Source organism: Plecotus auritus, assembly GCF_963455305.1.
Source record: "Plecotus auritus genome assembly, chromosome: 10".
Lineage (NCBI taxonomy): Eukaryota > Metazoa > Chordata > Mammalia > Chiroptera > Vespertilionidae > Plecotus > Plecotus auritus.
In genome coordinates this window covers 23044630-23058408 of record NC_137785.1, presented here as the reverse complement: position 1 = coordinate 23058408, position 13779 = coordinate 23044630, and the positions used below count along the sequence as shown (strand labels likewise).

At 45.4% G+C, this 13779-nt stretch overlaps 1 protein-coding gene across 3 annotated transcripts in view; it reads right to left on the bottom strand.

The window, feature by feature from the left end:
- Positions 1-13779, bottom strand: part of CDH13 (cadherin 13) — a gene marked incomplete at its 3' end in the record, with an annotated part of 1096460 nt that overhangs the window by 89447 nt on the left and 993234 nt on the right. For all 3 annotated transcript variants that reach the window (XM_080645767.1, XM_080645766.1, XM_080645768.1), the window contains 2 exons: positions 8126-8308; positions 2613-2866 (listed from right to left, as the gene is read on the bottom strand). In XM_080645767.1, coding sequence (XP_080501893.1) covers positions 2613-2866; positions 8126-8308 — 437 coding nt within the window. The remainder of the gene's footprint in view (positions 1-2612; positions 2867-8125; positions 8309-13779) is intronic.

Here is a 13779-nt window from a genome sequence, read left to right as displayed (position 1 = left end):
TCACTTGGAGACCCAACAATGCCCTAGGTCAGTGGTCGGCAAACTCATGAGTCACCAGAGCCAAATATCAACAGTACAACGATTGAGATTTCTTTTGAGAGCCAAATTTTTTAAACTTAAACTTCTTCTAACGCCACTTCTTCAAAATAGACTCGCCCAGGCCATGATATTTTGTGGAAGAGCCACACTCAAGGGGCCAAAGAGCCACATGTGGCTTGCGAGCCGCAGTTTGCCGACCACGGCCCTAGGTAATCGAGGGCCTGGTTCTAAACCTATTCTTCAGCTCTATAAACTATCTATGGAATCTTCCAAGTTCTCCCTTTGCCTAAGTCTGCCAAAGCTGGTCTTAAACAACCCTGGCAGACCCACCTGTCCCACTGTCTGTCCCACCTTAGTGGGACCTCTTGTCCCAGACACAGGTATCTGTCCTTTCCCCTCACATTAACACTTTCATCCCAATTATGCAGCAATGGCAGAGCCCCAGGTTTAGCAATATCAACCCTATTTAAAATCATCTTCTCTCTTTTTCACCTCTTATTGTTGAAGTCCAAATTATCCAAAATTTATAAAGAACTTATACAACTCAACACCAAAAACCCCCCAAACAATCCAATTAAAAAATGGGCAAAGGATCTATCTGAATAGACACTTCTCCAAAGAAGACATACAAATGGCCAAGAGGCATATGAAGAGATGCTCATCATCCCTAATCATCAGAGAAATGCAAAGTAAAACCCACGTGAGGTGTCACCTCACACCTGCCAGAATGGCTCCGATCAATAAGTCAACAAACAACAAGTGCTGGTGAAGATGTGGAGAAAAGAGAATCCGCATACACTGTTGGCCGGAATGCAGACTGGTACAGCTGCTGTGGAAAGCAGTATAAAGTTTCCTCAAAAAAATAAAAAATGGAACTGCCTTATAACCCAGCAATTCCACCTCTGGAAATATATATGAAGAAACCCCAAAACACTAACTTGAAACAATATATGCAGCATTATTTATAATAGCCAAGATTTGGAAGCAGTTCAAGTGCCCATTAGTAGATGAATGGATAAAAAAGCTGTAATAGATATATATAATAGAATACTACTCAGCCGTAAAAAAGAAGGAAATCTTACCTTTTTCAATATGAATGGACCTGGAGAGCATTATGCTAAGTGAAATAAGCCAGTCAGAGAAAGACAAACACCATATGATTTCACTTATATGTAAAATCTAATGAACAAAGTAAATAAACAAACAAAATAGAAACAGACTCATAGATACAGAGAACTGACTGACAGCTGTCAGAACGGAGGGGTGGTTGGGGGACTGAATGAAAAAGGTGAAGGGATTAAGCGAAAAAACAAAAACAAAAACAAAACCCCCTCACAGACACCAACAGTATGGTGATTACAAGAGGGAAAGGGCCTGGGGGAGGTAGAAGAGGGTAAAGGGGTATAAAGGGTGATGAGGGAGACCACTTTGGATGGGGAACACACCATACAATAGACAGACGATGTGTTATAGAATTGTACACTTGAAACCTATATAATTTTATTACCCAATGTCACCCCAATAAAGTAAAACAAAAAAAAATGTCTAAATCCCCTTTTGGGAATGAAAAATAATTTCCCTGCTTGTCTGCCAGCTTGCTCCACGGTTAAGGGGCTGATGTGGAGACCGTGGAGCACTCTCAGGTGTTTCGAATCAGGAAAATAAGACACATGTTTATTAAAAGTGTGTCTAATACTTGATTATCTGTACCTCAGATGAGAAGATTAGATTTTGGAAGAGAAAGATTAATAGCTTTCAGAGATAAGCGTGCACTTGGACCTGCATGCTGATGGTTTACTGTGAAACAATGTGCCAATGAGGCATCTTGTCTTCGCTCGCATTAGACGCACTGTGGATAATGATCATTTAATTAAATCTCGTTATGAAAATTCCTTCTTTCTAAGCACGTTTTGAAGACCTTTTTTTTTTTTTTTTTTTTTTTTTTTTTTTTTGCCGGCCACCCATCAGTCGAAAACCCAACCCGACAGTCCATTTCTAAATAGCAGGCAGTGTCTGCCCCTCACCTTCTGACAGTTCAGTCCATAGAACCCAGGAGAGCACAGACTTTGCAGATTGGCCTGTTTTTATCCAGATTTCTCTGCTACTAGGCTGGGCAGCCTTGAACAAGTTACTGAACCTCTCTGAACTCTTAAGACCCTCATCTGTACATGGAGTTAAGCCAATGCCTTTCTCATAAAGTTGTGGTAACAATAAAGTAGGTCAAGTGTCTGAGATTCACGGGGCCATGTATGGCGGCTCCTTTCTCTCTCCCTTCCGGACTGTGCTTGGCACTGGCAGACACCTCTGGTCATTTGGGAACACAGCCCTGAAGCCGCTCTCCTCCCGGGCTGGCTTGCTGCTGGGAATCAGGTGGGGGGCAGTGTCCCTACTTAGCAAGCCTTGTCCCTTGGTGCCTTCAGCCGCCAACACTTATGACACGTATCTCCCCCTCACCCACATCATTAACAAGCTTAATTTAATGGTGGTTTGCTCCTGACAATCAGCCTTGCGAGCAGAGAAGGAAAGCAATTGGTGCCTGCCTCCTGTCTCTGGTTACGGAGCCGCTCACCCACCTGATGGTTTGATGCTGCAGGGAATCAGGGTCTGTGGCGTTCACCGTCAGCAGCACACTGCCCACGGAGATGTTCTCCTGCCTGGTCACCATCATGGGGTCGGGGTAGAAAACCGGGCCCTCGTTGACATCCAGGACGGTAATGTGGACAGTGGCTGTGGAGCTGGGGCCGTAGGACACGTCGGGTACGAGCGGGTCCTCATTTTCCACTTTGATCAGCAGGGTGTGAAAGGCCGAAATCTCATAGTCCAGAGGCTGGAATGAGAGAAAGGGACTGAGCGTGTGTATGTGCGTGTGCGTGTGCATGTGCGTCTGCACACGTGGGCCACAAAGGGCAGACGCTTTTGCATAAAGTCCCCCTGACATCCCACGAGTTCAGGGATGGATCCAGATTTTGTGGGCTAAATTTTATGCGATTTGGGATCCTCTTTAAGAACAAGAATATAAAACATACAAATGCAAAGTTAGGTATCAATGTTATTCTTTTTAGATTCAGAAAGAAATGACAACACATTACTCATGTAATGAGCCTCAGAGATCTGGGGCCTCCCTTCTAAGATCCCTTTAGGAGACTCACTGGCAATGTTGATGTTAAAAGGCTTCCCACCTTTAACCTGTAACTCCGCAACTCTGACACTCCTGGGGGCTCAGGAGGATGAGGGACCCCAAAGCCTAAGCTTCATGAGATTCATGGTAGCCCTGTCTGTCACCAGGGAGAGCCAATGGGAAAGGCAAACTGAGGCTCCATTTATAATGTGTCCCACTCACTCGCCGCGTGGGCTAAGGGCTGAGGTCTCTACAGCACTGAACACAGAGGGTCTCCTCGCACAGGGACGCATCTCCCCCAGGGTGTCGCGCAGGGAAAAGAATTTGAGAGGCTGAGACACCTGGGGTTAAGCCTCTGTACCCTTTCCCACTGGAGGGCATGAAAGTATGTGGGGCATTTTCAATTGTCAACGTAGTTCAGGGGCTCTCTGGACACACACTGGGCAGGGGCCGTGATAACAGACACATAGCCATGTCTGGACAGTCCAACACAGCGGTGGCCTGTCCTGTGCTCAGGGCCAATGAGCAGCCATGAGACAACAAACCGCCGGCCCTAGCAGGTGGTGCTTCTACATGTGATGTGAATGCGACCCAGTCCTCTGCCCCCTTGGGCTGCCACTCATGCTGAAGCGATGGACTTAGGTGAGAGGGCCATCTTCACTCACAATTACAAGAGGCCCAGGCTCAAGTCCTGGCCCTGATGTTAATAACTATAGGACTTATGGGACCACAGACACAGCACCACACCTCCCGGAGACTCAGTCTCCCATCGATGAAGCCCCAGTGCAAAGCACTGCTGTAAAGACTGGGGCAGATGACACATGTCAGACATTTCATGCAGAGATTGGTCTAGAGTCTGATGTAATAACAAGCTGTTAAGATGGTAAGAAAGAAGAATGTGGAATTGAAACAGCTGGACAGCCACTGCCCTCCCGCCTGGCTTTCCATGGGTGTTCCCAGGCCCTCATTCCCTAAGCAGATGCTGGCTGCAGAGAAACCGAGATGTGAACAATAGCACCGAGAGAGGGGAGCAGAGAGACTGAGCCACACAGTGACCACCTGGCTTTATGGAGAGCAAAACCTCTCTCCTGTTCACTTCCATTTGCATAACGTGGGGCAATAGTTCCCGCTGTGTGATGCTCCTGGCCTGCCCACCCGGAGCTGGTAAATCGCTGGGTCTCTGCTCCAGTCCCCTTCAAGGCCACCCTGGGTCGTGCTGGGTTAAGAAGCCTTTGTTTTCTTGGGCCTCTGACCCTATTGAAACGATGTGTCTGCTGCAGGGTCTGTGTCGGGGATGGGAGGAAATTGAAAACACAATAAAGTTACAGAGATTCAATTCAATGAATGTTTCATCAAGTGTCAGGAGAGGGTGTGCACTGCTGTTCTGGAGGATTTAAAGGCTGGAAGAGCTGGCCCACATGGGAAGGGTGAAGGAGCTGGGGTTTGTAGTCTGGAAGAGGGAGGATTTGGAAGTGATCCAACAGAGACTTTAAGTCCGACGGGTTTGGGGATCAAGGATGCCTGCTTACTGATGCTTCCTTCTCCACTGAGGACAAAAGACAAAACAGACTTCAGAAGCAGGTGGATTATATTCAGCTGAAAGAGTAGCTGACATGTTGAAGTAGTTTTACAAAGCAACTAAGGGTGTTTCTGACCAGAAGGGTTTAAAGAGGAAACCAGTGCTCATTTGCCAGGACCCGTAGGAGTTGGTCCTGTGGGGAGGCAGGATTCCCCCACAAACCACACAATCCTGAGACTTCCTCTAGTTCTTCAGGGCGCTGCCTGCTGCTGGTCAGGGCAGAGCTACTTGGGGCTGGCGCCCATGGTCATTCCCACACCCCTTCTCCCTTACTCACCTTCCTAGTGAGAGGATAGGGGCACACGAGAGCTAGTTCCCTCTCTATCTATCTATCTATCTATCTATCTATCTATCTATCTATCTATCTATCTATCAATCATCTATCTATCTTGCCTGGCTGCTTCCTTGAGTCCTGTCTTGCATCACAGCATGGGGAAGATGTGATGATGTGATGCCTGGGCCTTTGGCAGCCATTTTCTGTCCACGAGGAAAAAGCCAGAACAACTGCATTGCCCCTGCTGGCTCTCCAACACCTTGAGTTGCCTAGAGCCCCTCCCTTAGTTTAGTTATGGAGATAACTACATTTTCTGTATTACTGAAGCCACTGTCAGCTTGCGTTCTGTTCCTGCAGCTGAAAGCATCCCTGGTTGCTGGCAAGTGGAGAGCTCGGGGGTGTGGCCAGGCTGCCTCTAGAGCAGTGGTTCCCAACATGGGGCACAAGCCCCACAGGGGGGCAACTGGATTTTTTAAGGGGGGCAATTCGTGAATGAGTTATTAACAGTGAATTTTTTTGCATTTCTTATGGTTCTAGGGGCCTCATATGTAGTTTATAAATATATATTGTGACATACTTACGCATTTCAGTTCTCTATTACATATTTTGAAATTTTATTTACTATTTTTTCATATCACTTCATATTATTATTATTTTTTAAACAATTTCTTAGTGACTTCTTCCTCAGTACTTCAATTGTCCTTTCTTTTATTTTTCTCTTTCATGGATGCCCATGTCCTTTGGAAGCAAGTTTAGACCAAGTTAATGGGCTTTTAGGCTTCCTCCATGTGAATAGGAGTTCACTTTTTGAATAATAAGAATTACATGTCACAGCAGGGGCATCAGGATTTCAGAGATGCTTAGGTGGGGCATGGCCAACAAAAGGTTGGGAACCACTGCTCTAGAGGGCTGTCCTGGGCTCTGACCAGGTGTGCTGAGAGGCAGGGGGAGCTCGAGGCCTGGGTAGGGATTCATGTGGCAGGCAGTGGACGGGAGAGGAGCCTCTGTCCTGATTCTGAAGTACAGGAAGTCCACTCCCTAGAAAAACCGAAGCCAGGCAGACCCCAGGCTCCATGGAACATCCTCCTCAGGAGTCTGCAGGTGGAACCTTCTCATTCAATGGCAGTCCTCATCCCCAAGGCTGTGCTCTGTGAACTCCAGCATCACCTGGGGCACCTCTCCTTCAGGTTCCGGTTCAGCATGTGCGGCGTGGTGTGGCCTGCATATTAACTAGTGTTCCGGGTGAGCTTCTAGATGCTAACATTTCAGACGCGTAGCACTGTGCGAACAAGCACAGGTGGGAGAACTGCGCTCCTCCAGGGTCCTGGAGGGGGATGCATGTTTCCCCAGGCTTTGTCCTTTGGTGCAGGCCTGGAAAGCTGCTGACAGCTTTTGCAGACATGCGGCCAGGGAGACAGGACAGGCAGTGGCCGTGTTATTTATGACTTGCACAGCTTTGAAGCCGCAGTGGTGGGTGCCGGGGGCAGTGTCAGGATCTCCTAACAACTCTGCCACTGCCGGTGTTATTAGGGAAGAACTGGAAGGATCCAGAGGTTGCTTTTTCCTGGCAAGCATTTGAGGTTCATTTTGGAAGAGGTGTTGAAAGAGCAGCTTGGAGGAACCCAGAGCCCTCATGTTCTGGAACAAGCTGGAAACTCTCCAAGATTTCTATTTTCAGTGCCTTCCGCACCCAAGGGCACTGTGGAACTTTGTGGGTGTAGTTGTTTATATGGTCCCATAGCAGCTGAATAATGACCACCAAGTGTGTCTACCATTCTGATTCCCGAGCCTGTGAGTATGTGCTTAGATGGCAAAAGGGACCTTGAGATGGGGAGGTGATCCTGGGTTTGTGATGATACTGGCCTCATCCCAGTGAGCCCAGTATCATCACAAAGAGCCTTAAAAGAGGGAAGCAGGAAGGTCAGTCAGAGATACGAAGATGCTGTGCTTCTGGCTTTGAAGATACAGGAAGGGGCCATGAGCCAAGGAATGCAGGCAGCTGCAGAAGCTGGAAAAGACGAGGGAATTGATTCTCCCTTAGAGCCCCCAGAAGGAACCAGCCCTGCAACTTGAGCCCTGTGAAACTGATTTTGGAGTTTGGCCCCCAAAAGTGTAAGAATAAATTTATGTTTTTTTAAGCCACCGAGTTTGTGGTCATTTGTTACAGCAGTCTCAGGGAACGTACCCAGGCTCTAATGCCCACCACTGTTCTAAATGTTTTTACACATTAGCTCATGAATTCCTCCCAACAGCCTGAGAGGTGGGTGGTATTATCACCCTCATTTTACAGCTGAGGAAACTGAGGCACAGAAACAATAGGCAGGTGTCCTGGCCAAGGGCACACAGGGGGAAGGTAGCAATGTTTCTGCTCTGTCCACGGCTACAATTACTGTAAATACGATTACTCCCTGCTGGTGAGGCAAATGGCTTCGCCTACCAGAAAAGAAACTGTTCCAATGAGTGCCCTGGTCTGGCAGAAGCTCCCACAGAGTAGAAATGTATGAAAATCCTTCTAGGACACCGAGCTGCCAGTATGTTCTGCCAACACCACCCTCCCACCCAGCGTTTCCCAGGGCACTGGCAGGAGCCTAGGGCTTGACATTCATTATCACATTTTCTCCTCATTCCACCTGCAACCAGAGGGTCAGTACGCTGGGCAGCAATGCGCACAGGAGGTTTCACACCAAGAATTAGCCCATGGGTGTAATTATCTCGTGTTCAAGGGACTAACTGAGACTCTGCTAAGAAAGATGAAAAAGAAATGTAATCATTCCCATTTTGAGCACAGATCTTTAAAAAACCTTCACTTATTCAATTTTTGCACATCTTTGATAATTCATTATTAAACACATGGAGAATCTCATTTAAAAATTAAGTTTGGGTTTTTTAAGGTTACACATAAGTTTGAGTTTTCTGGAAGCTGTAAAACAGGTTGGTTTTATGGTGATGAGGACATAAGTACACCCTTAAGTCATAAGCCTTTTTCTTTTTAATTCCAGGAGGAAGAGATTAGGGCTGACTTATCCTGGACATTCCCCATGTAACGAGGCCATGAGCCCCATCGTGGGCCTCAGAGCGCAGGTGCGGAGGGAGGAGCAGTTGGAAGCACCCCTACCTTGACAACGGAAAGCATCCCCTCGTTGTTCTGGGGGTTGGTGTGGATTTCGAAGCTCTGGCCAGGGTTTCCATTGATGATGGTGTAGGCAGCCCTCCACGCGCCCGTGGTGGGGTCATCCTTGTCTTCAACTGTCAAGTTGACAATAACTCCCACGGCTCCTTCCTCGACTGTGGCTTGAAACTGCAAACAAAGCAGATGGTTATTGTCATTATTTTGAAAAAACAAACAACAACAACAACACACACACAACATTGGAAAGACCATTTACGGAACTCTTTAACCGTATGCCTGGTATTGGGTACATTACCATATAATCTCATTTCATAATGAATAATGACACAGGAAGAAGATTATGATGGAGAACAGTGGTGCCTCTTCTTTGTTCCCTTCTCCTGTCTACCTGAATGGAGACAGTCACAAGAACCCAGGGGGAGGGTTGAGCCACAAGAGGGAAGGGGTTTGGGTCCCTGTGTCACCACATGGAGGGGAGCAGCCTAGCATCTGGGAACACCTGCCTGAACTGTTGATGAATGAGAAACAAACTTCTGTTGAGTTTGTGCCTTTCTACATTTTGGCTTACTTGTGTTCCTGCAGCCTCACCTACCCTAAACTACAAGGTGACCAGATAACCAGAGTGCCATGGCTCATCAGTGAAGAGACTGGAATTGAACCCCTGTGTTTGGCTCCAGAGCCTCTGCTAGATTGCACCATATTCTCCAATGAAAAAAGCCAGTTTCATCCTTCCCACCCCTTGTACCCAACTAGTGTGACTTTAAAGAACTATCTTCTAAGGAAACACATAAATCAGTTGTTTGAGGCCTTGTTGTACCTGTGTTTTTGTTGTAATACATCTCAAATACTTGTTGCAAGTAGGTGTGTGGAAATAAATCAATAAATGAAAAATTGGCTTTCCTATAGATAGAGAATTTCACAAGCTATCATTAGCACATTCCTTTAGCTGGAAGCATAAAGTATTGTTTTGGTGCTTACCTCTGACACAGTACAGGTGAACAGTAATCCATTTGCAAATATTTTACAAACAAGTAATACCAATAAGCTGACAAGAAGAAGAAATATCTTGGAATTTCAATTAGTAGGAAAGCGAGTCTAGAGACAGTAAGATGACATCAAAAAGCTTTTGTGTACAAAGGAAGTAATTTGAGAAATGAGGTTTCGAAAGCAGCGGCTGATTAATTGACTTGCAAATCATTAATCATAAGCCTTAATCTTGATGCCTTGGGGGGTGGAGAGCGGATGGGAACTAATTTGTCTATCACACCTCAGCAAACCTGGGTGAATTGTTTCCCTTCTGTGAAAGGGAAGCTGGGAAATGCTTGGAACATGCACGCAGGATGGAAAGCAGAGGAGTGAGGAGGGACCTGGAGGATGCTAGTACATAGCACAGTACTAGACATGAAAATATGAGATACAGCTCCAGGAGACAATTATTTTGGCCTGATTCCTCTGATTCTTGTTTGAATAAGTCCTATCTTGTGTCTTTCCCTCCTCCTCATAGAATTCCTGAGCTGGAAATGTAGACCAGTGGTTCTCAGCTATGTCTGCACATTAGAATCTCTTCAGGGGCTTTTAAAATCACGTTTAGAAAAAGCAAACAAAACCCCTCCCAAAACCTGGGTCCTCTGGTCCTATTCCAATTCCGTTGGTCTTGGGTAAGGCCTGGGATTAGTACTTTCTTAACCTGCTCGCATAATTCTAATACGAAGCTCAGGGTGAGAAGCATGATTGAGTTCAAGTTCAAGGAAGGCAAGTTGTCAATGAAAGAGCCAGGCTGGTGTATTGGTGAGGCTACCTGAGCTCAGTGTTGAGGGGCCTACAATGCATCTGAGCACAGCAGGAAGGAGGCTGTACTGCTGTCTGCCATGTGTTCAGGAGCGGGACATGGTGGCACATGTGCTATCTATTCCTTTCAGGTTGCAGATGAAGATATAGGTACAGGGAAGGAAGGAAGGAAGGAAGTGGTTTATTCAAAGCTGTTTAGTGACCCAAAGGTCAGATCCAAGGTTCCTGGACTTCAGCAATCTCTGCTTTTAACAAGTTCTGTTACTCAGGCCCGTTCATGCTCACATTGCTTATGCCAGTTCTTCACCTCTGCTGTGGTCCAGACCCAGAGAGCTAGTTCGCTGTCCCTCCTGATCACAGCAGACCTCAGTTACCAACCTGTCCTTGTGCCTCTTCTGACACCTGTACCTTAAAACAGCAGGTGGACAATTACTGGCATGGTGAGTGCTAAGACTGGAGGATGCTGGACACATCAGTCAGGTAGAAATGCTGTTATATCCAATACCTAGGTGAGATGTTGCTTTGTCAGAGCAGCTGAGTGTCACGTTGCTGAGATGAAGACACTATAAGAATAGATCATGAGGAAACTGGAGGCTCTGTGTGCATCTGCCTTGTACAGGGCTTTGTCTCCAGCCCCACACAAGATGCTAGGTACACAGAGGGACTCAGTTGGTGTTTTCTGAATGAATGAATGTATGAATGAAAATGAATGGCTGGTCCTAAATGTAGGAAGTGGAACCTGGCATCAGAGGCGAGGGCTAAGAGGAAATGTGAAGGGATGGAGCTATGCAGGAGTGACACTAAGAGGCAATGACTCATTGACGGATGCTTGATTCTGCCACTTCCCTGAATGCCCTAGAAAGGTAGGGAATGGACTGATCTCTCTTGTTCTCTAGGACACCTCACAGGGCTGCATTATGACTTTGGTGGACCTTAGACACTTTTACCTTCATTGGCCCCTCATACCATAATACGTTTTCATGGGCTTTAAAAAGTTGATTTTTTCTGATATAAGGAAACAATTAAAATTTTCTTTGACCCTAAAAATTATTTTTTTAATTGATTTTAGAACCTTAGGCACTGTAATGGTACAGTGGATAATTCATTCAGTCCTGATTTCTAGTTCATAGCACAGTACTAGACATATGAAAGTATAATAGATGGATAGATGAATGGATGGATGGATGGATGGATGAATGAATCTGTAAAATTAACATTTAGGCCATGTCTAAGTAAGACAAGCCTATGCAGCTTCACCCAAGAACCTCTTTATTTCGTGTCTACAGAATCTACTAAAGCTGACTGGCACTGAATACCTTTTAGTGTGTGAGCAAACGAATCCCAAGTGGAATGAGAAGGTGGTATTGTTCTAGGAATTCTCAAAGTATGTATTGTGGCCCTAACATACCCTTAGATGTAGTCATGTAGAAATGTAGACACATTTACTTGCAATCCATCTACCCACTCACCATCCACCCATCCATCCTCCATCATCCATCCATCCATCCATCCATCCATCCATCCATCCATCCTCCCTTTCACCCTCCCTCCATCACCTATCCAACTTTCATCCATCCATCCATCCATCCATCCATCCATCCATCCATCCATCCACCCATCCACCCATCTTCCAACATTTGGTGAGATGGATTTTGCATATAGTATTATGTTCTGGGGATACACTAGTAAAAAACAGACATGGTATAAGTATAATTATAAAAATGTGTTAGGTGCTAGGAATGAAATAACATAGTTTTTGGAGAGCCTGTACCTTGGGCAGATGGTGAGAGGGGTGGTACCAGACCCAGACTGGGTAGGGTCATTAAGGAAGAACTCCCTGGGAACTGAAAGAAGAGGAGGAGGTAGTGAGGTGAAGGTGAGAGTGCATTCCTGGCATCTGGAACAGCAGGTGCAAAGGCCAGTGGCAGAGGGAGCATGATGCATCTATGGAACAGGGAAGGTGGTTGTGGCCGGAGTGCAGGCAAGGCTGGGAGAACTGTTTGCTATTGGACTCCAGAGGATAGAGTCAGGTTATGCAGGGCCTTGTGGGCCATGGAAAGGCGTTTGGAATTTACTCACAAAACAAAGTGGAGTCTAATCAAGGAACTCGATTATGTTTAAATCTACTCCTGAGAGAATTCAGAAAAAAAAAATCTTTAAATATAGAAAACATTCAACACAATTATTATAGTCTTTGTTAAGACCATTATCTGATTCTTGCATAAACTATAAAGCCAGTTTCCTTGAGCATCCATTTAGAAACTCATTATTGCTTAATTAAATACTCATCCTATTAATTCTATTCAATGTTTTAACCCCATTATGTAATTCAAGAATGGAAAATTAAATAGATTAAAATGAAATAGTACCATTTTATATTTCTATAGTAATGCTCACTTTGTGATTTAAAAACAATAGACAGACATTAATTTACCACACCAGAGAAGGGGAAAATATTGATTGTAACATTACTTCCTTTAATTGGAAAAATAGATAAAGTTACTTTTCTGTTAAACTGTGTGGCAAATCAAATACCAGATGCAAAACATATTTTACATATAATCAGTGTGGGCAATTGGCTTGGGATGTCCTGAGGCTCATTAGCTCTCTCCTCTAAATTCAGAACTGAGTTATTTCATTCTTCTTTTATTGACGGGTGGAGTGAGTTTGTGATGGACATTTATGATTTGAGGAAGCTGGAGGCTCTGTGTTCATCTGTCTGGTACATGGCTTTGTCTCCAGACACTGCCTGAACTTGCCACAAAGGTCATCTATCACTAGGGGAAGGAGGGACTTGCATTTTATTATACCCAAGAATGAATGCTCTTCCTCATAGAGCAAAGAGCTGGTTTGTAGGTTAAGGTTAACTTAGAAGATGCGAATAATGATTAGCAGGCTAGAAATCTGTGTGTGGGGAAGAGGTGACAGTGGATGATGTGAAGGGACTGGACATATGCAAATTTGAATACTTGATGAAGGGCGTCCAGGTTCATGAACTGTCCACTCTGAGGTTTTGTGGAGAACTGATGTTGAACTTGAAATCTGGGATGTAGTCATCTGGACCCTGGCTTTGGAATATTAAAAAACAAGTTCCCAGAAAGTTTTATAAATACCAATTCCTATTTGTGATGATAAAAGAGTGAGGGAGAGGTAATCAGAAATTTAACTTGCAAACATTTTTACAAGTCTATATTTATGTAAAAGATATGGATTTTTGGAAAAATCTAATCTCTGGCTGATGGCCTACTAGGTAGAAACTGTAATTAATATCAATAATACAGTACTTTCAAAGACCTTGGCACATTGTCTGGCATAGGGTGAGAAATACATATTTGTTAGTGATGATGATGATGATGGATTTTATTATTTATCATATGAAATACTTAGAAATAAATTAGAGAATATGGCTTAAACTTCTGTGATTCTCTCTGTTCTCATTAGTCTGCCTTATAATCTATAATAATAAAAGCATAATATGCTAATTAGAGCAGACAGCTGAACAACCTTCCAGATGTCCTTCCGGATGAAGCCGCCGCTGCGGGGGCTGAGGCAGAGGTGGTTAGGGGTGATCAGGCAGGAAGGTGAGCAGTTAGGGGCATCAGGCAGACAGGCAGAGGGGTTAGGGCAATCAGGCAGTCAGGCAGAGGGGTTGGGGCAATCAGGCAGGCAGGCAGGCAAGCAGTTAGGAGCCAGTAGTCCTGGATTGTGAGAGGGATGTCCTTTTGGATTGGGCCTAAACTGGCAGTTGGACGTCTCTGGAGGGGTCCCAGGTTGCAAGAGGGTGCAGGTCAGGCTGAGCCCCCCCCCCCCCCCCTCCGCTGCCCCGTGCACAAATTTCATGCACCGAACCT